Source organism: Balaenoptera ricei, chromosome 2, assembly GCF_028023285.1.
Source record: "Balaenoptera ricei isolate mBalRic1 chromosome 2, mBalRic1.hap2, whole genome shotgun sequence".
NCBI classification, from domain to species: Eukaryota; Metazoa; Chordata; class Mammalia; order Artiodactyla; family Balaenopteridae; genus Balaenoptera; species Balaenoptera ricei.
In genome coordinates this window covers 59,464,211-59,488,112 of record NC_082640.1, presented here as the reverse complement: position 1 = coordinate 59,488,112, position 23,902 = coordinate 59,464,211, and the positions used below count along the sequence as shown (strand labels likewise).

The 23,902-nt window shown below is 35.0% G+C and overlaps 1 protein-coding gene across 1 annotated transcript in view; it reads right to left on the bottom strand.

Annotated features, from left to right (window-relative positions):
• Positions 1-4,800: 4,800 nt before the first annotated feature.
• The window catches only part of IREB2 (iron responsive element binding protein 2), a 53,404-nt gene continuing 34,302 nt past the window's right edge, over positions 4,801-23,902 (bottom strand). The window contains exons 9-22 of the mRNA XM_059912666.1: positions 22,836-23,007; positions 20,796-20,896; positions 18,642-18,758; positions 17,403-17,562; positions 16,477-16,612; positions 15,210-15,294; positions 14,673-14,829; positions 14,236-14,360; positions 12,483-12,587; positions 12,243-12,385; positions 9,118-9,265; positions 8,910-9,032; positions 5,937-6,122; positions 4,801-5,218 (exon numbers count right to left, since the gene is read on the bottom strand). Coding sequence (XP_059768649.1) covers positions 5,108-5,218; positions 5,937-6,122; positions 8,910-9,032; positions 9,118-9,265; positions 12,243-12,385; positions 12,483-12,587; positions 14,236-14,360; positions 14,673-14,829; positions 15,210-15,294; positions 16,477-16,612; positions 17,403-17,562; positions 18,642-18,758; positions 20,796-20,896; positions 22,836-23,007 — 1,869 coding nt within the window. The 3' untranslated portion in view covers positions 4,801-5,107. The remainder of the gene's footprint in view (positions 5,219-5,936; positions 6,123-8,909; positions 9,033-9,117; positions 9,266-12,242; positions 12,386-12,482; positions 12,588-14,235; positions 14,361-14,672; positions 14,830-15,209; positions 15,295-16,476; positions 16,613-17,402; positions 17,563-18,641; positions 18,759-20,795; positions 20,897-22,835; positions 23,008-23,902) is intronic.

Below are 23,902 nucleotides of genomic sequence, written 5' to 3'. Positions count from 1 at the left end.
ACCAAGCAGAACCTGATAGTACAGAGCACTCTCTCTACTGGAGGAGAGTTCTAGACATAACTCATGTCTGCAACTTGGTCTGTTTTTGTCCATGCACACCTCCCTCTCCCCCTGTGCCCCCGCCCAGGATACAGCACACTCTGGTTAGAGTGACCTTGATTGATTGACTTGGTAGTTTCCCAAACCGCTATCAACCACCTATTGAGAGATCGCCTCTTTTCTCCCTTTAGATATGGTTCTTATCTGCTTCACTTCTAATTTCCAAGTAGCAGGGCTTTTTTACAGCCCTAGGGCGGTATTCTTGATGTCTCATTCCTTTAGGGTGTCAAAGACAAACTTTGATTTGGATTATCTGTAACCAGAATCTGACTCCCAATGGCCTTGTTAGGCCCCTCTGCATTCTCTTCCCTCAGGCAGGTCCTGAATTCTCTCCACCCTCTCACTATTCCACCTCTATTGATCTGGTTAATGTCTTTAAGATACACTGCTCAGTCATATTACTGGGTCTAAGAGAATGAACATTTCTAAGGCTCTTAATACATGCTACCAAATCATGTTTTTCCTCAATAATGCCAATATTGGATACCATGATAATGAAAAAAGTTCCACCAATCTGATAGACAAGAAATGTCATGTCACTGTTGTATTAACAAGTTTTTTCCTTCTCCACCTGGCCACTAGGACACTTAGGTATTGGCTCTCAAAGAGTTTAGTGATCAAAAATTGGAGTGAAACAAAATGAACAATCTGCAGAGTGAGATTATAGGTATGATTTTATATATAAAACATCCTATAAAACATAATAGCCCACTAGTTTTATGATACAACTATATATTGCAGGTTGTTTAAAATGCTAAAAATTCAGTGCCATCATCATGTAAACACAAAATTCAGAGACAACACAACTGTCATTACACAAGCAAATTCTGTGGGGATTACATATACATCTGCTTTTGCAATACATGTTCCGTTTTTGTATACTAAACACAAGCTTTATAATCTGATATTTTGGAAAACTTATCAGCCAAACAACTCACATCAAATTAAAACAAGCTGAAGCTAAACTAATTTATAATTAAAAAGCAAAAGTGGCATCAAGTGAAAACCATAAACTAAGAAAAGACAACACTGGTGTTGCACTAGGCTTCCTCAAAAACTCTGGATATTCAAATATTCAAACTATCACCATGTGTCTGTGTTGATATTGTAAAGCAAATAAATCTTAGGATACTGAATTGGAATCCTTAGAAAACTAATAATATACTAATTTTAGTTTATGAATACCAAATTTCAGTAGATTTCAATTACTCATTTAGGTTGCTATTAAGAGTGGGAGAAAGGGCAGATAATTTTTAGATCAGTGGGCAGCTGACCATACTTACAAAACATTACTTTAGAGGCTCATGGCCCTGGCTCCCAGCTCCAGATGACTTGCTTCAAGAGAGTGCTGATGAATAGCCAGTGGAAGGAGGAAGTAACACCACCAGCTGGTCCTAAAGCATAGAGGCTCATGAAAACATAGCACCTCCATCCTGCAACCATCAAGAAAAGGCCCTTTCCTCCTGTAATACACAACTTTGTAGCATGAGATGAATTCAGTCCTAAATGTTCACTTTAACATAAATTACCTCCATAAAAAAAGATCTAGAGTATGGAGGTTATGTTCAGGGCAACTTGTGGAGGGTCCAACTTATTCATCAGAATGGGTTGCCTAGCACAGTCTCCCATCTCTTGAATGTTCAAGAAAAGTTTGCCCAGTTAGATGTTATTTAGACAAGGGATCCTGCTTTGGGTGAGATATTAGTCTTTTCAACTCTAAAAATGTTATTCCATGAATCTCAGTACCTGTTGGAACAACCCTTGAATCAAGTTCAACTTTACTTATTGTTTCCTCGAGGCTATTCCTACTGCAAACTTTATCTTGGTTTTCATTCTCATTTTGGCAGTTATATTGGGAATAACTAATGTCTGAACATTTAAGTAACATGTTTGAAGAGAAATTTCTGGATGGTATCCTGTTTCTTTTTAAGTTATCATATTTTATTTTTCAATTACCACAAAATATTTTATAACAAGAGTCAAATATGTGATAATACAATTTTCTTTATTAAAAATAATTTACAGCATCAGTAACATATACACAATTGTCATCAACTGAACTTTGCCTCCAATATATTTCTATACAATACTTAAAATTATTGAACTTAAAACTGTTATACTGTTTTGTTGGCTTTAAATAATAGACAATGATTTATATTTACTTAAGTGAGATATATGGTTTCATAATTACATACTATGTGTAAAATTGATAGAAACATCAGCACTATCACACTTTAGGGGAAAAGTCACTAAAGAAGACTAAGTCCACCTCCTTCCCCTCTCTTTTATAACTCCAAATCAAACTAAGATAGGGTCAGCACCCAGTATCTTAGCACTTTCTCCTAAACCTAAAGGCAAAAGAAAGGTGTCTTTTAATTCAACCACAGAAAAATGTCAGTCAAATAATTTCTCCTCATCCTCTCACTCAACACTGAGAAGGCGAACGCACACAACACTGTTACCATATATGCAAACAACTAGAATTCTGGCTTAGGTCTTAGCTGTACTTTTTGTCCTTTAGTACCACTGAAGTTTGATTCCCAGTGAAAAACTGAGCAATTTAGTTAAAGGGAGTCTAATACCTCTCATTCAAGTGTCAGCTTGGAGATAAAACAGGAAGTAACAACTGTCATCTTGGAAACTTTTTAGGTATACTAATGGCAATTCAGTGACTGGATGACATTTTCAGCGATTAGCAACCCGAAGGCATGAAATATGGCAATGGTATGTAGCATAATGTTTCTTAAAATATAACAAAAATGCTGCTGTTGATAATGACCTTTGAAATTGTACTTTTAAATTCACAACACTAATTTGCTTCTCTAAGGGGCCTATTATACTTCCTGCCACAATATTTGTGTATTTTTTTTAGAACACAAAATTATCCAGATATATTCAACAAAGGAGATAAGTAAAACAATAAAAACCAACAGGGGCCACATTTTTGCAAACACAGAATTTGGCTGGAGGCAGAAATACAGGTATGCTCTGGGACATACATCCATGACTCTCCTCAAAAATTGATAGCCATTGCTTACCAAGCTTTTTGGTTCATTGTATATAAGCAAGAGATTAAGAGAACCTTGATTTTGTTCCTGAAATACAAGATCTGCTTGTGTTATTTATTACTGGACTAGGTAGACTGGAAATATAAATGCTTAATTCATAGCTGGCTAGCTTTATCATCTCTTCATCTCCTAGATGTGCTGTTTATGATCATGCCCAGGCCTCTGCCCATAGGTTACATATTATATAACAGTATGGCTTAAAAATAAAACAGATGTTTTCCCCACACATAACAATCTGGATTATCATTTCTTCAAAGCCTGTAACAGATATTTTAATGTTCAACTTGTAAATTCTCCATCCCTAATTCATGTTTTCATGTAAATTAAAAACATATGCACTGACAAATACACAGCATTATAAAATATCAAGAACACAATGTGATTTGAAAGTATCAAAGAAAATATTTATAAAAAATTTAAATAAAAGGGAAATCGTTTTGCCAAACTCTAGTCCATCTAATTGTCTAAACACATATTTGCAGAATATTTTCGAAAGATTGTATGATTTGATTATGTGCAAAGTTCTCAGTGGTCTTTACCCACTGGTTTGGTAATTTCAGCATTTTAGCTTAAAACAATTCTTTATTCTGTGCAATGTGAGCTAATTCTGAATTGCAGTAACTTAACTAGGTCATATGATGATCTCCATGTGGGAAAAAAAATCACTACAATTAATCTTCTGCCTGCTAAGTTTAATTTCTTAATTTAAAAAAAAAAGGTATAGGACTTTTTGGAATTAATTATCCAACCTTTTTCTTGTAAGTTGACAAACTTCTTGTTGACATAACATTTGATGTGATAAACAGACATGCAAATAGAGAAAATACAGTATTCAGACAGCAATAACTTAAGTGTTTTATCCTGACGGTTAGCAAAAGCATACATAATTAATAGTATCATGCATCCCAGGTAAAATGATTCAAAATGACAGGAAATCGATTTAAATAATTAAGAAGTAACCAACATTTAAAAAATGTTTAGGGTTGAGCAACCATATAATTTAGGGTGGATAATTTAAAAATCTAGAGGAAATCATGTTAGCGTTTAATGATTAAATAAAGTTCTCTTTAGCAACCATAAATGAGTGTGGAATTTTAGTTAATAATACCTAAAATATTAGGTTACAGGAAGTTACAGTATCACACAGAGTGAGCAAAATAATCCAACTGATATAATGCCATCTGAGGCTCGCCAGGGTCACAGTAACAAATTACTGAAAAATTAAGGGCTGCATGTGTGATACATATTTTCACTGCCAATACACGGTGCTACGCAATCAACTGTGTTCTGTTAACAGTCCACCTTCTGGTGTGGAGGAAGCCTTGGCTGGATTGGACAGAATGATTGTGTCTGGGGCAGGTTCTATCCCTTGCAGTTAGACTGAGACTTAGGATAACCCTGGCTTATATTACAAACTAAGAATGACAACTATGTGCAACTCAATTCTGAAAAGGAACGAATATATCCGAAAATCCACGTATAAATCAGACTTCACCTTCCACAATTTTAAAGTTATCTGGCTTGTTATATTCCAATTTGCTACTCTTAAACCAACAAACAGTAGTATACAGTTTTATAGGTGCAAAACTAAACGAAAGACTTCAGGAAGGTTACTCATATAAGAATCTTTAACACAAGTTCAAATTCTGCCTTTATTTACAAAATGGTCTGATAAAATATCCCCCCATACTTACAGGCCTCTTCCACAACACACTTCACACGCTGATTTTAGCAATGTTAATAGCACCATTCGTATATTATTTAAAATCAAGAAGATTTCATTTCAGTCACTACGTTGATTCATAATCATTTACATCCATGGATGAGATAAGTGAGCATACTGGGACTATCTGCAGCTCCATGGTAAGGATTCCTGGGTCCAGCACAAAAGGCTTTGTTTGCAGTTACCAGTTATGAAAGGTATCCATGGTGAGTAGATACTATGAGAATTTTCGTGCCACAAAGTTTAATAATCCTCCATGTTTGAACAATGTTATTTCCACATCATTTTCAAAGGAAGCAATCACGCTGAATACTTTTCCAGTGCTTGTCTTTAAACAAACAAAAACATCTCACATGAGTGGTAAAATCTACAAAGTTTTACTTAGTGGTTAAGACCATCTGTCTTCATATTCAGTGACTATACTCATATTCTGTCTGAGAAACATTTCTCCTGCTTGAAAACACCTAATATACCAAACCACAGACTTCACAGCTAAGTAGAAAAACATGTTATTTTCGTCCCTAATTCTAAATAACAAGTATTGTATCACCTAAAACATTAAATCAAATGATTTAGATTTTGACTTACTAATTAGGGAAGTTGTTACTCATGTTCATTTTATGTTAAATTAAATATTCATTGCATATAATATTGCTACTCTTTTTCCTTTTTTCTTGGTTGTAAAGTCTGTGTTACTCTAACCCTGAACACTCAATTTTGGCTTCTCCTAAAGTGGTGTAAGTGCCTGGGATAAAATTAGATCAGGACAGAGAGAGCTGATAACGAGGAAAAGGAAGTTAACGCGTGTAACTGCAAGTCCATGTCTTCTTTCTGGACTAAGTATACAGTGTTTTCTACTTTTCCTCGGAGAACATCAACTATATTAACATCGGTTTAAGTACAGAGAAAACAGAGCCTTCTTAAACTACAATTTGTTCACTAACTAACATTAGTATGCAATTTACAGTAATTGTTTTTCACTCAATTTACAACCATCTATTTAAATATATAGTACACAATCATATATTTGAGAATTTTAGATATACCTTTATATTTAATGTAACTCCAGGAGACAGTTCTTCAGGAAATGTTAAAGAAAATGTTTCTCTGCCAGAGAGGCCCAAAGAATCTGCATTTTCTCCTGGAAGGAACTGAAGTGGAGCTATGCCAATTCCAATCAAATGATCTTTGTGAATTTTTTCATAACTTTCAGCCAGAACAGCTTTCACACCCTGTAACAAACATGCATTTTATTTCCTCCATTCATCTCTGAAAGTTGCTTTACTGAGCATTTTAAAGGGAAAAAAATTCTACTTTTGGCTTTTCTGTAAAAACTTTAAACCCAATACCCCATACTAAAGGTCAATGTTACATCAAAGTATTTAAAGAAGTCTTTTACAGGTTATTTTTCTCTAAGTAGCTCCTTAACTCCTTCTAACTGCCCCTCGGCCACTCCAGGGTTAAGTACTGCCAGTGCCTACCATATAGTAAGCGCTCTCTATAACTGGGGGCGGCTGCTTTAAACTCAAAAAGGGCTCAGGAGGATTTCTGTTTAATTATGGTAGATCTAACGTATGTGTTCATCAACACTCCCTTTTAAATTGCCACTAAAATAAAAGAATAAAGAAGTGTAAACCCATAGCAACAAAGGGAATAGGATGTGCAAATTCTATAAATATTCAGAAAACAGAGACAGGTAACTGACTTAGCAGACAATGTTGAAACTACAAACTGATAAACTGAAACTAGGGTGATACCAGTAAGATTTGAGTCAATTTGCAACAAAGAACCTAGAAAAGGCTTGAGACTCAGAGGCAAGAGGTTCTCAGAACACTGGGATACTAGTTAGAAGTCTATAAAAAGCAGTAAGATCTCCAGCTCAGTTCCCACTCAAGAGAGGAGGCTATTCTCCGGACAAAATCAGCTAAAGACCCATGTTTCTCTACTTTTTTTCATTATTATCTTCCTAAGGAGTTTTAGACATTTCCCTTCTAATCACATCTTCCTCCTCATCACCCCCCCCCAAAATTTAATGTCACAAATATACTGTGTATCTGTTTATGTATGTATATGTATATCTATACTTCATACATAAAAAGAGTAAGATTTTGTTCCACCCCTTGGGAGTGCCAGCACCCTGCAGAGGATGGATGCTCTAGACTGAGGAGGAACACTAGGCTCACGGGAAGGCTGGGTGAGAATACTATCAGAAATGGGGGGAGTAAGTCTGTTTCTTCAATGGGTCTCCTTCCATGAAGAAACTGAATGGCCCAGAGAAAATATTTACAGATACTAACATATAGGGCTATCTCAATGAAAAAGGTAGCTTATCATTAGTAAGGCCGACTAACAAAACGCAGCTCACAACTACAGCTTGTAATCAGTTTTTTAATGTCCAACTGAATGGACAGCCAAGGATCAACAGCTATACGAGGAAAGCCCGCAACAACAACAAAAAAAGCTAAAAAAACTTCAGGAAAAAAAAGGGAACCTATACCTATAATTAATATTCACGATATAGACATACCTTGTTTTTATTGAGCTTTGCAGATACTATGTTTTTTAACAAATTGAAGTTTTTTGGCAACTCTGTGTCAAGCAAGTCTACAGGCTCCATTTTTCCAACAGCATTTGCTCACTTCATGTGTGTGTCACATTTTGGTAATTCTTGTAATATTTCAAATGTTTTCATTATTATTTTGTTATGGTGATCTGTGACAAGTGATCTTTGATGTTACTATACGACTTGCTGAAGGCTCAGATGATGGTTAGCATTTTTTAGCAATAAAGTATTTTTTAATTAAAGTATGTACGATTTTTTAAAAATTAATTAATTAATTAATTAATTAATTAATTTTTGGCTGTGTTGGGTCTTAGTTTCTGTGCGAGGGCTTTCTCTAGTTGCGGCAAGTGGGGGCCACTCTTCATCGCGGTGTGGGGGCTTCTCACTATCGCGGCCTCTCTTGTTGTGGAGCACAGGCTCCAGACGCGCAGGCTCAGTAATTGTGGCTCACGGGCCTAGTTGCTCCGTGGCATGTGGGATCTTCCCAGACCAGGGCTCGAACACATGTCCCCTGCATTGGCAGGCAGATTCTCAACCACTGTGCCACCAGGGACGCCCTGTACAATTTTTTTTTAGATATGCTGTTGCACACTTAATAGACTACAGTACAGTGTAAACGTAACTTTTTATATGCACTGGGAAACCAAAAAACTTGTGCAGCTCGCTTTATTGTGATAATCACTTTCTTGCAGTGGTGAAGAACTGAGACTGGAGTATCTCTGAAGTATGTTGGTACTTAAAATTATTATCTTACAAAGACGGAAGAATTAGACTTATTCCCACAACTCCTTAGAGTATTTACATTTTTAGGGGGAGGGGAATTAAAGATTCAAAACAAATGACGTTTGTATGATTATGATAGCTATGAGGGCTGTATTTTGACCAGCCTCTTCAACAACTACAATTGTAAAGAGAAGCACAGTATGAGTATGAAATGGCAGAGAGCACACGTCACAGGACTATTCTCTCCAACAGATCCCCTATTTGCTCTTCAACAAGGAAACAGTCTCAACAGAAATGTCTTCCTAGCAGACAGCCAGGGACCAATATCACCTATTTGGAAAAAGATAAAAGTAAAACGTGGCCCACTATCTCTGAGTCATTAACCTTTGATGGAGCAAATCAGAGAAAATTAAATGAAAAGGGGGCAAGTAAAACTACCAATGGGTATAAATAATTATTATTATAAAGCAATAATTTAAGATAGAATATCCTTTCCCTCTACCACATTTATTTTCACAAATAAGACTGATGTAGGTTTAATTAAATTCAGAGTATTAAAATGCAACTAGATTAGTACAACGTATTATATAAGGTCACTTAAAAACACCCACAGATGAGATCCAAGTAGGCATAAAAAGTCTAAATGAACAAAATGAACTTTGACAGGATGTTACTGACAAAAGGGAATATTTAAAACTCTTTGAAGTTTAACATAAAATTTAAGAATCAATACCAGCAAGTATGGTCCTTTGGCAGCCCAATCTCTTGAATTTCCTGAACCATATTTCTTCCCTGCTAAAATAATCAGTGGGATGCCTTCCTTCTGGTACAGCTCTGCAGCCTCAAATACATCTAGCTATAGATTAAAACAAACATAAGAAATTTTAATACAAATTTTGATCTAGTTAGCAACTGCCTAAATACTCTGTATACATCCTTACCGTCTGTCCTGATGGAAAATGAACTGTTTTGGGAGCTGGTTTTCCAATGAACTTATTAAAAAGCTTGATATTTGCAAAAGTGCCTCTTGTCATCACAGCATCATTACCTCTTCGGGCTCCATAAGAGTTGAATTCACGAGGGGTAAGGCTGCAACAAAGTTATGGAAGTTAGTTTTTATTTTAGATGGAAAATAATCACATTATTAAATTGTAAAACTTACTCATAAACACTTTTTTATTATGGAAAATTTCAAGCATGCACAAAAGTAGAGAAAACAGAACAGTGAATGCCCAGGAGCCTATCACTACTCTACAATAATCAATTCATGGAATCTTTGTTTCTCCTATAATCATCCTCCGTTAGACTGTTTTGAAGAAAACTCAGATATCATATTTTAACTGTATACATTTCAGTATGTTTCTCTAAAAGATACGGACTTAAAAATACTACCTTGTTACAAACAAAACCCTCCGAACTTCTTAATACCAGCTAGCCAGTCAATATTCAAACGTCCCTGGTTTTCCTACTACTTTTTTAGTTGTTGGTTTGCTCCAATCAGATCCAAATATGGTTTATAAATTCATCCAGTTGATCTCAAGTCTTTTTTTTTTTTTAATGTGTGTATTTATTTATTTTTAAATTTATGGCTGTGTTGGGTCTTCGTTTCTGTGCGAGGGCTTTCTCTAGTTGTGGCAAGCGGGGGCCACTCTTCATCGCGGCGCGCGGGCCTCTCACCATCGCGGCCTCTCTTGTTGCGGAGCACAGGCTCCAGACGCGCAGGCTCAGTAGTTGTGGCTCACGGGCCCAGTTGCTCCACGGCATGTGGGATCCTCCCAGACCAGGGCTCGAACCCGTGTCCCCTGCATTGGCAGGCAGATTCTCAACCACTGTGCCACCAGGGAAGCCCCCCTCAAGTCTTTTTTAATCTATATGTTCCCTCTCCTTTTTTGTCTCCTCTTATACTTTATCTAAAGAAATTAGGTCATTTGTAGTGTAGTTTCCTATATGTAGACTGCGCTCACTGCATCTCCACAGTATCATTTCATATGTTGTTCTCCCTCCTGTATTTCTTGTTAACCAGATGTCAAATCTAGTGACTTGACAAGATTTGGGTTTTTAATTTTTGCAACAATGCTGCATAGGTCATACTTCCATCAGGAGCACATGATACCCAGTTTTCTCTTTCTGGAATGCTACCAGTGATTGATCATCATTGTCTAGACTGCATTAGGGACTGCAAAATGATACTCTATTTCTCTTATTCCTTCTTCATTTTTTAGCTGGAAAACTTCTATGAAGACAAACTTTCCTTCATCAATGATTTGGTTATAATGAAATACATTCCATACAGAAAAGACTTTCTTGTTAAATAATGAGATGGTTTCCCATCATCTTCCAAAGGCAACTTGGAGTTTTTAGTTTTTCTCTTTTAATATTATTATGAACTCATGGATTTAAACATATTCATTATGTTTCAACCCATTCCAGTTATTATTCTTTATTGATGCTCAACATGTCCCATCTTTGAGCAGTGACAGATTCAAGTTGGCTCCTGAGACCTTTTGACAGAAAGCCTGGTAGTTAATTGTAGTTTGATGGGAATTAAAACACTCTTTGGTAGTCTCTATAGCTCTTTTGCTTTTGGTATAAGACATCTAGAATCATCTTGTATATTTTCCAGGGCCAAACCTGGAATCAACCATTTCTCTAAGACGAATTGGTTGCTTGTCCTAAGAACTGGTATTTAGACACCATTATCTGTGTGCTATGGGTATTCATTGCTACAGGATTGGTTACTATATAAATGACCTTTTAGGGACAAGAGAAAACTGAGCATAAGCAGCTCAACAATCAACAACCAACTTCCATCAGTCTCTAATTTGGTCTTTTATGTAAAGACAACAAATATTCTTCTAATTTAAACATCTTATCTCAGGATGTACATTTAAACATTGTACTTCAGGATGGAGATGGTGAGGGGTTTGAGTGTCTTTACAAATAAAATTTTTAACTGACGAAAACTACGGTATTAACTGTGCTAAGAAATCCATATCAGCAATTACAATAAATATAAAAATTGTGTATTTGAGAGAAGTGGTGGCTTTTTCTTTGGGGGGGGGGTTGGAATCTTTGTCACAATTACGACCAAGATGGAAATCACCTTTTAAAAAATATTTGGGAGAAATAAAACTTATTTTATTTCTCACCACTATGAACAAAAGCCGTATGTAAAACAAACTGATTTATCTTCAGCAAATTACACCAAATGGAGTTGCTATTAGCAATTTCTACCAAAAAGTGTTTTAATTCCTACCAAACTACAATTAACTAGAAAATAAATTCAAACACAGATTTCACAATAGCACTAATGAGATTATAGTAAGAGCTATGCAGTATTACATGTCAAACCAAGCTATGTAGCACTGATTTTTATAAGATATTTCAATGAAGAGTCTTATCATTTGCATAGCTCAAGCATCAAAAAGCTAATCAGGCAGCAATACCACAAATTCTACCTTTAGCAAAATTTTGTCTCTGGTGTCAAAACAGTTCTTTGATAACAGAGCAACTCTACGTTATTAATCACACAGAAATGAAACAAAATCTTTCTAGTTTTGGATTTATATATCTTATGTAAATGATCTCCTTTACATTCACATTTATTATTCTTGTGAAATTTTACACTCAAGAAGCAGAAATTCACTGTCTTTTGATTTGATACAGATCAAGCCTAGCCTCACGCATGTACATTTTATAGCCCAAAATACACACATTTAAATTGTGCAGTCCAACACTGGAAGATGGTTAGAACCATCAGGCTTTGTTTTGTAGGTCAAACCAATCTGACTTTTCAACAAAGTAGCACTGAAAAAGAAAACTCCTGTTTCCAATTAGTTGTTTATTTAATGGACAAGGGCTCAATTTAAAATAGCAATTTCAATTTCTAAAGTTACAAGCAAAAGCAGGTACAACAGGTATCCCAGTTATTGCTTAGGTCAAATACATAGACAATCAGACACCCATGATAGCATGTAATTTACTGGATAAAGGAATATGACCAGTAAAAGCCTCTTAATTAATGAGAAAGATAAAACAAAAACAGCCTATAACCATGTACACATACCCTCTGTTTGTCAAATACTTAGCAGCAGGACTACTCCTAGCAATGCTTCCAGCAGGTGATATATGATCTGTCGTGACAGAGTCTCCCAGATATAATAAGACATGGGCATTTTCAATAGGCTGGAGTGCAACTGGCTCTTTGGTCTAAAAGGTAAAAAAATGTTGAAGGCATTTAACTCTTCATGAGGTTTTTTAAACTTCAAACAATTTTTTAAATATCAAATAGTAAAAAAGTACTCACAAGCTTATCAAAAAATGAAGGACATCTGATATAAGTAGACTTTAAATCCCATGGAAACAAAACTGAATCTGGTACTTCTAAAGAATTCCACCGTTTATTTCCCATCTGTGAGTATGGTTTTGGTTGATAAACCAAAAGAAAGATAAAATGGAGTCAGAAAAAGAGGTTTATGAAAATGAGGAAATTAACACAGTACTTAGGTTAGAATTAAGAAAAGAAAATAGGCCTCATCCATTTGGAAAGAAAGCTAAGATACTGCATTCTATAAAATTATGACATTTTTGGACTGAACTGATAAAATTTGCTCATCGAATTCCAGCACACCAGATTTTCAGGAATGCCCTAAGAGTTAAGTTTCAATACAAACTGAATGTGAAAGACTTTACAGAGCCCCAGAAAAGCTAAAGAAGTTAGAAAAATCTAAACATGTTGCTTAACTTAAACAAAACATTAAGTGTGTTTTGGGGTATACTTTTAATATTTAAGAATATTATCATGGAGAAAACCTTTTTTTTTTCCAACATATTTGTCCTACATCACTGTATTATTAGTCCTGCCTTCAAACTATATTCAAAATCTCACCATTACTCACCACCTCCACTGCTACCCCAAATGTTCCATGCTATTACCATTTTTTACTTTGGACTACTACATACAATAGGTCCTCCTGACTCTATCCTTCGTATTACCCAACCCTCTTGCCCCAATATAGTTTCAATTCAAAGACAGTGCAATCTTTTTGATTATGACACTCCTGTTCCACACCTTCCAATGGCTCCCCATCTCACTTCAGAGTACAAGATTAAATGTTAATAATGGCCTAAAATTCCCTATGTAATCTGGACGTCATTTCCTACCACCATCCTTCTTACTTCCTATGTTCTAGTCACACTGCCTTCATTATGGTTCCCTCCTTAAGGCCTTTACACTGGTCCCTCTACCTGGTAAGCCCTGTTCTTTGTTCAGATATATGACTAGTTCACCTCCTTCAAAACTTTGCTCAAATACCATGTTTTCAACTATCCTATATAAAACTGCAATCTACTCCCCAAATTTCACACAATTGGTTCTCTTTACCCTGTTCCGTAATTTTCTACAGCACTCATTACTTTTTAACATATTGTATAATTTACCTAATTATTCTGTCTACAGTTTATTATCTGCCTCTCCCCTTGAGAACTTTGTGTTTTCTTCACTGATATATTCCAAACAGCTAGAAGAGTGCGTGGCACATACTAGGGGCTCAATAAATATTTGTTAAGTGAATAACTATCATTTTTGCTCTCATGTTTATATTCTAAGTTCTTTTTAAAAAGTGTGAATGTATGTATTAGCTTCTAGATACACAAAACATCTCTGGAACAATGCTTAAGAAACTGACATAACTGGTTGCCTTTGAGGAGATAAAGTAGATGGCTAAGGAATGGGTGGGAGGGAGATATCAATGTCTGCTCTTATTTCTTTTGAATTTTGAACCATTTGAATGGGAACAACAAACAAGGGCAGTTTCTATGAAGTGTGTCCATGTTCAGGATGCCAAATATAAATGTTTTTGCTATACATTTCTAATGAGTAAATAAATAAAATTCTGATACTCTTAGATACTAGAGATTCCAGATACAAAATGTCACTCATTAAAAACTGTGTATTCAAAATAATGTAATTTTAATTTTGATTCTATTCAGAAAGATACGTGAAATAAAGAAACACTGCCACTTTACTAAACCTTTTAAGAAACAAATGAGAGTCTTACCTCTGTCTTCTCTTTTAATGCTTTAAACATGGATAACACAACATGTTCTTCCTCTATCTGATGAACTTCTTCTCGACTAGGCCAAATATCATGTAGGTAAATATTCCTGCCAGTAGGGTCAGTACCTGGTTAAAAATTTTTCATATGAAATTTAGTATAAAAAGTAACTCCCTCAAAATGTTCACATCTTTTCAAAGACACATCATAGAAACCAAGTATATTATTCAACAAGAGTGCTTCAGGTGTAAGCAGCTGAAAGAACTAATTACTTGCACATTATATATTCTTCATATGAATCAAAAATTAATAATGCATTGTGATAAGATTTTCTGAAATAATTCAAAAAATGAACAGTCTAGGAAACATTTCAAAAGTACAACTTTTGGGGAAAAAAGTGTGCGCCAGGTATGTATGTATACATATAAAGGAAAAGATACCTAAAGGCTCTGTCTGGAAATCTATATTCACTGTGCCTGCTATGGCATAAGCTACCACTAAGGGTGGAGAGGCAAGATAATTGGCACGAACACAATCACAAAGACGACCTTCAAAATTTTTATTTCCAGATAAAACTCCACAAGTAACCAAATCACCCTGAAAAACAAAAAAAACAAAAAAGCAAAAAGCACAAATGAATATATTCAATTCAAGAGATGGTACAAATTTGGATAATCACATATAAGAAATCTCAAATATTACACTTCTGAGGGCATGATAAACAAAAGCATTATTTCCAATTATTAGGTACAGAACTATCAATACTGTAAATAAACTAAAATAATTCCTTACACTATTAAGGAATTAGTTCAAGGTTCTAAAAATGGCTTCAAAGAATCATTTTATGATTGATAGGTTACTCTTCCCAAGAGATGCAAGGACTACAGAAATATAAATACATTAATATATATTTTTGATAATAGTGAAATACAGTTAAGAAAAACCATTTGGATGTCTTACTGATCCACACAGTTTACCTGTTTTACTGCATTTAAAACTGCTTCTGATAAGGGTGCTGTATTTCCCACACATGTTGAACATCCATAGCCAACTATTTCAAATCTGCATTTCAAAAAATAAATGTGATTGGACAGAAAATCACAACATTTGTAAAGAAAGGACAAGTCTTATCTTTCATTTCCATCACTGTAGTTAAGATTGCTGAAGAGAATATTCACAACACACGAACCTTCATCAACATGTTCATTTCACAGCTTTTGAGCAATCAAGTCTGACCCTCAGGCACGCTATCTGTACTGAATGCAAACCTCTGAAGAGTCCCGATACTTAGGACACTCCCTAGTTAAATTTGGTTGACTAAATCTGACACATAACTTATCACACTATGCAAGAAAATTCTTCAGATACTACTCGCTAGGAATATATAACATGACCATTCAAAAAATCGATATTATACTTTCCTCCAAAGGGGTTTAAACTGTCAAATATCAAGAGGACCTGGCTGCAACAATCCGACCAAAGGCCCCCAAAGAGGCACTGTAATTGGGTACTCTGATAGGAGTAATCTTTTAATTCTCAACCAACTAAACCCAAGAAAAGCTCCTGACAAAAACTCCAAGATGATATAACTTAAAAATTACAGGTATAATCCTCAAAATTACTTTCAGCTGCTCGTCTAAACAAAGAAAAAAACCTAAAACTTGGCAGTTTTGCAAAAGAATCGATTTACGTAAGACACTATGTTCCAAAATACACAGTGAAAACACAGCTAGCATCAATGATTTTTTTGAGTACGTAAGAAATATAAGTTATTTTCTCCAAAGTTCAGGGACAACTTAACCTATGCTTAATGGATACAATAATCTCACAAAACCTCAATTAAGACAATTTACTCAGTTAATAATGCAACCTATAAGATCTCACTCTGTTCTGAAAACTGATGATCTACATGACTCATGCAAATTATGCAGTACTTGGTACCATCCCTTACCTGTCTGTCACTGTTACTTGGTTTTACTTGTTTGTTTTGTGTTTCCATCTTTAAATTAGAGATCACATCTCCTACTTCTTTGTAGCCAACACAATGCCTTGCTGCTCATTGAATATGCCTAGTAAATGTCTGCTGAGTGATACGGCCTCAAAGATTTTGTGGTAATGGCAAGGCAACAAGTAGAACTAAAGCATTTTTTTCTATCTTCTTTTTGTATATGAAAGGTCTTAACAAGTAGTTTCAATCACTGCTGAATACCAATGTCAATATAAACAGTGGTAACCATCACTTACCCGAGCTTACTAAGATATGGTAATACTCCACTTGAACTGAGGTAATGTGTAACCATCCCACTGCCTGGAGATAAACTTGTTCTTATATAAGGTTTAACATGCAGACCAGCTTCAACAGCTTTTTTAGCCAAAAGACCTACAACAGTAAATAAACAATAATTTATTATGGCAATGTTTCTCTCCCTCTTTCCCTCCTATTAAAGTAGGAAGTAAGAAAGGGTTTATGGTTTATTTTACAGGTCACCTCCAATACAGGTTAGGGTAAAAGTCTAAAATTCACACATTTACTGTCATTATTTTGTTCACATTATTCTACTGATTTGTTTCATTTAAAACAAATAAAAAATTGTGGTAGATATACTAGCTTTTACGTTATAAATTATTAAGATACAATCTGATATCACAGCATCATGCACACAAATGGAAAAGGATATATAATAACGTCATGTACACATATAATACATATCATTAAATGAACCATTTTAAATGCTATAATCGTAATGAACTAATAGCAATTTAACATTTATACTTGATTTTATACAATTAATGAATTGTTCCACATACATATAATTGATTTCATTTATATTCCTTATCAATAATCTTTTACTTCCTTTGTGTCTAAACTGAATTTAGTACACTGCTATGGTAAATGTCTAGTAGATCAAGAGATCTGCTAATTAACTATACTTCTAAGTAGACAGAAATAACAGATACAACCTAAAACTCATAGATACATGTTATAATTTTAAAAATTCACCTTCTTTGTAATAAAACAAAATTAATAACATAAATCAAACTTAGGCTCCTTAAAACCTAATTAAAAACTCAGGTTCTCAATATCAAACACAGGCATCAATACTCATGCATAATCTAAGAAACAGAATGTGAACATAACAGAAAATGTATGGCTATAAACCACAACCTACCTGCAGCGAGCATGACAGATGGATTGCAATTATTGGTACAACTGATAACGGCAGCAATGACCACAGATCCATGAGACAGCTTATATTCACTTCCTTCATAATGAATAGAGACGATATCATTTTGCTTTTCAGCTGCAATTTGGAAGCCTTTAAATCCAACCTATACAAATTTGCACATAAATATAAACTAAATATTGTGGATATGTATAGAAAAAAAGAATGGTAGAAAATATGGCAGATCCTTGACATTTGATAAGTTCTGACTATTTGTGAGTGATGCTGAAGGTCCATGACATTCAGTAGTTATAATTCAGCTGAAGCATGAATTTGAATAATCATGACAGGAGTCTGGTGGTGTTCCTAAGCTTTTATCTACTGAGTCCAGCCAACTACTCAGGATCCAGATCTTATTTGGCTTTGCTGTTCTTTATTCATTCCTACTTAACAGTAATTTTCAAGAGATGGTACAAACTTTTTCTGTTAAAGATGGCCTTGAAGATTTGCTTCAAAATGATCCTGTGTGTCTACATGTATGTAGAACAGATGAAGCAAGATGGGTTATGAGTTGGTAATTGTTGAAGTGAGGGACACAGGAATTCATTACACTATTTTATTATTCCTGTACAAGTTTGACATTTTCCTCAAAAAAAAAAGAAAAAAGAAATTATAAAAAGAAAGGCTCTGAAAAGAAAGCCAGCTACTAGTTCTCAGAATAGAAAAAGTGACAAGATTGAAGCCATGATTCTCAAGACGGGAAGTACAAACCCTGAAAGTCAAAGAGGTCACTTGGTATTTAGTTAATTTACCAGACTTTAAGAGAGTAATCACAACAGTGTAGTGGTTTTGTCCTAGTCTGAGAAATCACAAAAGTCTAGAGCAGTGCTGCCCAACAGAATTTTCTGTGATGATGTAAATATTCAATAGTTATGCTGTCCAATACAAGAGCCATAGCCACATGTACCTATTCAACTTGAAATGAGGCTATCATGACTAAGAAACTCAATTTTTAACTTTAAATTTTTATTTAAATATACCCAATCAACCTCTGGTCCTCACAGTGGATCTGGGAACAAGCTCATGAAATGTCTGACTTGCACTTTGGACAGAGGCAAAGGAGGGGGCTGCTGGTGTGTGCCAATAACATATAAAAATACAGCAGTTGATTGAGTTCATGGGTCATCCTGCTAGTTCTTCACTACTTACTTAGTACAAAGTGTATTGACAAATAAGGTAATCTACCTTTTCATTTAAGCAAGCTTGGAAATCACTTTTCATATCTGTCAAAGCAACTCTATCCTGAGGTCTTTTTGGACCACTGACAGATGGAACTATTGAATTCAGAGTAATCTGGATCACCTAGGAAATGAGAGAAAAGTAATTAGAATTCGTTAAGTACAGATTCCAACTTGAGTACTACTTTCTGATGCGGAATGAATATACTCACATTTGTTTGACTGCAATTTGTTTTAATGGTGATATACACTCCCAAGAAATATTTTAAAACAACGCCATTTAATTTATGAAACATAATATATAAAAATTTGCTAAAAGACTAGCAGACCAGTATGCAAACTAGCACAACAACCATACAGTCTATGTAAAATTTTTTTCCCCCCAAATGGTTTTTTCCCACAAAGATAACACTGTCTTCACACATGCCTGATGATAAAGTAGATGCCTGTACCAGGCTAAGTTTATTGGTTCTGAGCTCCAAAGTCATCCTTCTTTGCCTGCTCTGTGATAACGGAGGTGGGCTTAGTAAACACTTCTCCTTTCTCAGCTTGTAAGATGTTAAGTCTGTTCAATAGAGGGTGCTTGGGGGACGCAGCAGAAAAGGGTTTTTCTACTCCTGGTTCTAGTTTAGCTAGCCAGGCCCCTGCAGACCATGCTTTTATCCCTTGGTTTAAAAAAAAAACATTTTATAAAAATTCCACCTCCCAGCTAGGTTTCTATTAATTTCTTCTGGTATTTCTACCATTTCCCTATGTACATTTTATTTGTGTATAATCAATTCAAACAAGTTTTTCTTCACTATGGCTTTCATCATTATTTAACAGCCCTGTTTATTCTGGTTGAGCACAACTGAAACACCTGCTTTTCTTACACTTTTATTTCACGGATCCAGGTGATCCTAGTCTGTGTCTAAGTATGTATGAGTTTCTCTTGAAATCAACATCCTGATGAATTTTAGTTTTATTTCTTATCATCTATCTGGTCAGGTTTTTAATAGGCACATTTATTCCATTTCATTATACCACCAAAATGTTTCCATTTAACTGTTCTTATTCTTTCCCTTTTTAAAAAAAGTGTGGACAGAGCACTAGATTTGATAAATGGAACTGAAAGGGACCAGAAAATAATCAGAGAAGTTAAAAGATTTGCCCAGAACGTCACACAAATTCAATTCCTATGGGTTCTATATGGCACTCAATATACTATATGTATTCACTTATTCACCTAACATGTTACTGAACATCCACTATGTGCCACGCACTCTTCTAGGAGCTGGGGATAGAGTGCCAAACAAAGCAGGTGAAGTTCCTGTCCTCGTGGAGCCTACTTGTATTCATTCTAGTGAGGGAAAGACAGGCAAATAATTATACAAATTGATAGGTATCAGGCAGGGATACAAGCTATGAAGAAAAATAAAGCTGGGTGAGAAAATGGATTTCCCAAGAAAAAAGAGCTTAACAGTTAACCATACCAATGATAACATCAAGTTGATTTAGATCCCTGACACACTTCTAGAAAGTGAATTTTATTACAACTTTCCTGAAAGTGAATTCTACCTACTTCAATATAAATTTCCAAAAGATAAGAATTATTTGCTTAGACTGTAAAAATATCTTTAACATTTAAGATCAAATAACTGTATATCCCCTTCAAAACGGTGGATTTTTTACAAAGTATAGACATTAACCAGGTGCAGACATCATCAAAATTGATATTTGGGGAGTAGATTATAGTATTCTTATCCTAAAATAGAAAAAAATTAGACTGATAAATTGAGTCAATTTTATATTTTAAGTACTAAAAATTGAGACTTGATGAAATGTCACAAAATTTACTGTAATATAAATCTATGTAAAATTAATGAATAAAATCAGAGTTGGGTCACAAATAACATTAACTTGTTAAATAACAACAGCATCATTTATTGAGGACTTACTATGTGCTTGAAACTGTCATAATGAATTTGTACTTAACCTCTTAAGAATCCTATGAGGTAGATATTATCTTCATATTTCAGAGATGAGGAAACTGAGGCAAAAAGGTTAAAAAAGTGCCCAGGTTGTATAGCTGGTAAGTCTTAGAGCTGGGATTCAGACCCAGGTGGTCAGGCTCCAGAATTTACAGTCTTAACTACTATTAGGAGGGTTATTGTGTATATACCTGGGAATACTCAGGTTCTCCTGAATTATCCTGGTCATTTCGAAACAATTTCACAGCTTTAAGGTATGTTTCCATTGACTTGAGTTTGGCTTTGTCAAAACCTAAAAAGATGATTAACAACAATAAAAATCCTTTCAGAAATTTTTAAATCTTTGGGGGTAACAATGCCGAATTTCAGTGATGAGCAAGAAACAAATATTACTTATTACTAAGCACTCAGAAAAGATTTCTTTACAAATTGATATTATTCCCAATAGTAAAAATTTTATCCTTCATGAAAACTCTTTATAAAATATATACCAGAACCCCCCCTTTTAAAAGTTACTCAATCACAGACAAGATCAGAAATACTGAGCCAGTTACATAAAACTCACAAAAATATTGTTTGCAAGAGAAAAACCAATAACAAAATTCAACATAATAAATTACTAGCCACCATGAAAGATGAAATTCATTACTTTCCCTAAACAATAAGCAACATTAATATAATAGTCACAATGAAAGAATAAAGTAAATGAAAGTTAAGAATAGTTTTACAGAGCAGAAGGATAGAGATTTAACAAGATCTTCCAGAAATTAAAAGAACTTAGATGTTAACAATAAAGTTTCCAATTAAACATTTTGGTAGTTATCTGTAAGCTTGATGAGAAGTAAGTAACTGTGGCAGATTATATTTGCCAATGATTGCCACAACAATATCTATCCCAAGTTATACGTTCTCTTACAATGTGACATTGACATTCATCCATCAAGAGGTAGAATCTTTGTTCATTCCTCTTAAACCTGAGCAATGTAACTTCTAGCCGGCTAGCTGGCTAACTGGCATGTACCTTCTCTCTCCCCAACCCCCCACACCCCTGCTCTCTCAGGTTACTAACCCTTGAAAAGCCACCATGTGAGAAAGCCCAGATTATATATTCAGAAACCACAAATAGGTGTTCTGGCTGACAGTCCCAGCTGAGTTCCCAGCTGACGGCCAGCATTCACTGCCAGACATTCAAGTGAAAAAACCTTCAGGATTCCTGGCCCTAGCTTTGAAGTCTTGCAGTTGAGGCTCCAGACATCATGAAGCAGAGATAATCTGTACCTGTCTGAATTACTGACCCACTGAAACTATGCAGCAATAAATAATTATTGCTGTTTTAAGCCACTAAGTTTTAGGACAATTTATTACACAGTGACAGATCATTATGACATTAACTCATATCAATATGTAAGGAATAAGGCATTTCTCTCTTGAACATTCTACCACCCAAAATCCAGTTTAGAGAAAACTCTGTATTCTATGAGGACCATTCCTTCCAAGGTTCCAAAGGACCAGTCATCCACTTTGCCATCTGACTTATCATAATCTGCCCCCAAACTGAAGAATACTAGAATATATTTCCCCAATATACTTATGATGAGATTAGTAGTTCAGTAATGATCTCTTAAAAAAAAGAAGTGGATCAAATAAAGAGACCCTGCTTTTTAAAGAATAGGGGCCTTATAAAACCAACACATTCTGGTTTTGCAAATATTTTCTATATTAATCAACAGAAGAGTGGTCAAAGTTCCTAGTTAATCAGGCTACAATAAGAATTTGGAAGCTGTAACCCTATGCTGCTTTTCACAAAATTATGTGCTTATTCTTTAGATAGAGCACTGGTTCCCAAACTCTGTCTCGTGGCTCCTCTCTTCCTGGATGTAGAAGAGAACAGCTGTGAATGTGCGCAAGCCTGACTTCCATTAAATTGCAACCGCTGATCACTAACAGGGTGGAGGTATCCATTATTAATTACTGGGAAAAAGTGAGGCAAAGATCAGCAGTTTGAATAACTCCTCTAAACTGCTGTAAATGGGTCGCAGTGGACTAGGGTTTGAGGACACAACACTCTTTAAACACATCCAATGCAGTTTATTTCAAAGCTGCTGTTTTAAAATAAGATAATTTCATGAACATTAAATAACATGTACAAGGTAGTAATTTATTATACAATATTTCAGATAGACACATTGGAAATGTAACACATTTATCCTAGTGATCTTATATCTTCTTACCTGTATGTTCTAAATGTTTTAATGTCACATTGTCAACAGGGAAAAAGCTGAGGATAGCACCATATTCTGGACACATGTTTGCTATTGTAGTTCGATCTACTATAGATAACTGTGAAACTCCACTTCCAAAAAACTCAACAAACTTTCCAGCCACTCCTACTTGCCTGAGGTGCTATATAAAGAGATACATAGAAACACACATAAAATTAGCATGGATTTTCTGAAAACTATAAAATCTAATTTTTAATCCATTACTACTGACAGTGAAAGAGGTCCTCTGTTATTTTTAGGAAACATCAACTCATTCTGGTTTTCCAGGTATTTTAAGGTAAACAGTCATTAGAAGAGTGGTCAAATGTTACTATTAGGGTAGAAAAGGGCTTGAAAGTTCAAAATGGCTAAGATTCCCATTTTAATGTCTCTGAAATCAGCGTATACCTTAGACTCTATGGTGTGTCTATTATCTGGCAGTCTTCTTTCTTTCTTAGCAGCACATAAAACAGCGGTGCTTCTAACCAACGATGGCATCTTAGATTTAGTGAAATACTAATATACTGATGAAACTGTGTATTTAAATTCAAAAAATTATATACTGCTATAAAAATTCTTTGAATTCCAACTACTGATCCAAATATTTACAGCATCATTAATTATAGGTAAATTTTTTTTTAAGATTTTTTGTTTTTGATGGGGACCATTTTTAAAGTCTTTATTGAATTTGTTACAATATTACTTCTGTTTTATGTTTTTGGTTTTTTTGGCCACGATGCATGTGGGATCTTAGCTCCCTGACCAGGGATCGAACCCGCACCCCCTGCACTGGAGGGCGAAGTCTTAACCACTGGACCACCAGGGAAGTCCCCCTAGGTAAATTTCATTTTGATAGGATTTAACATGTGGCCTCAAACTTAAGTCCTTCTAAAATCATTTTTCGTATTACTCATTTTTAAGTAACCAAAACAGCTACCCACCTTCTCTCAATTGTAAAATGGTGTCAGAATGGTATAGAGAGACTGCTCAGCACAGTGATGAAGTATGAAACAACATTCAACCTATGAATAATGTTA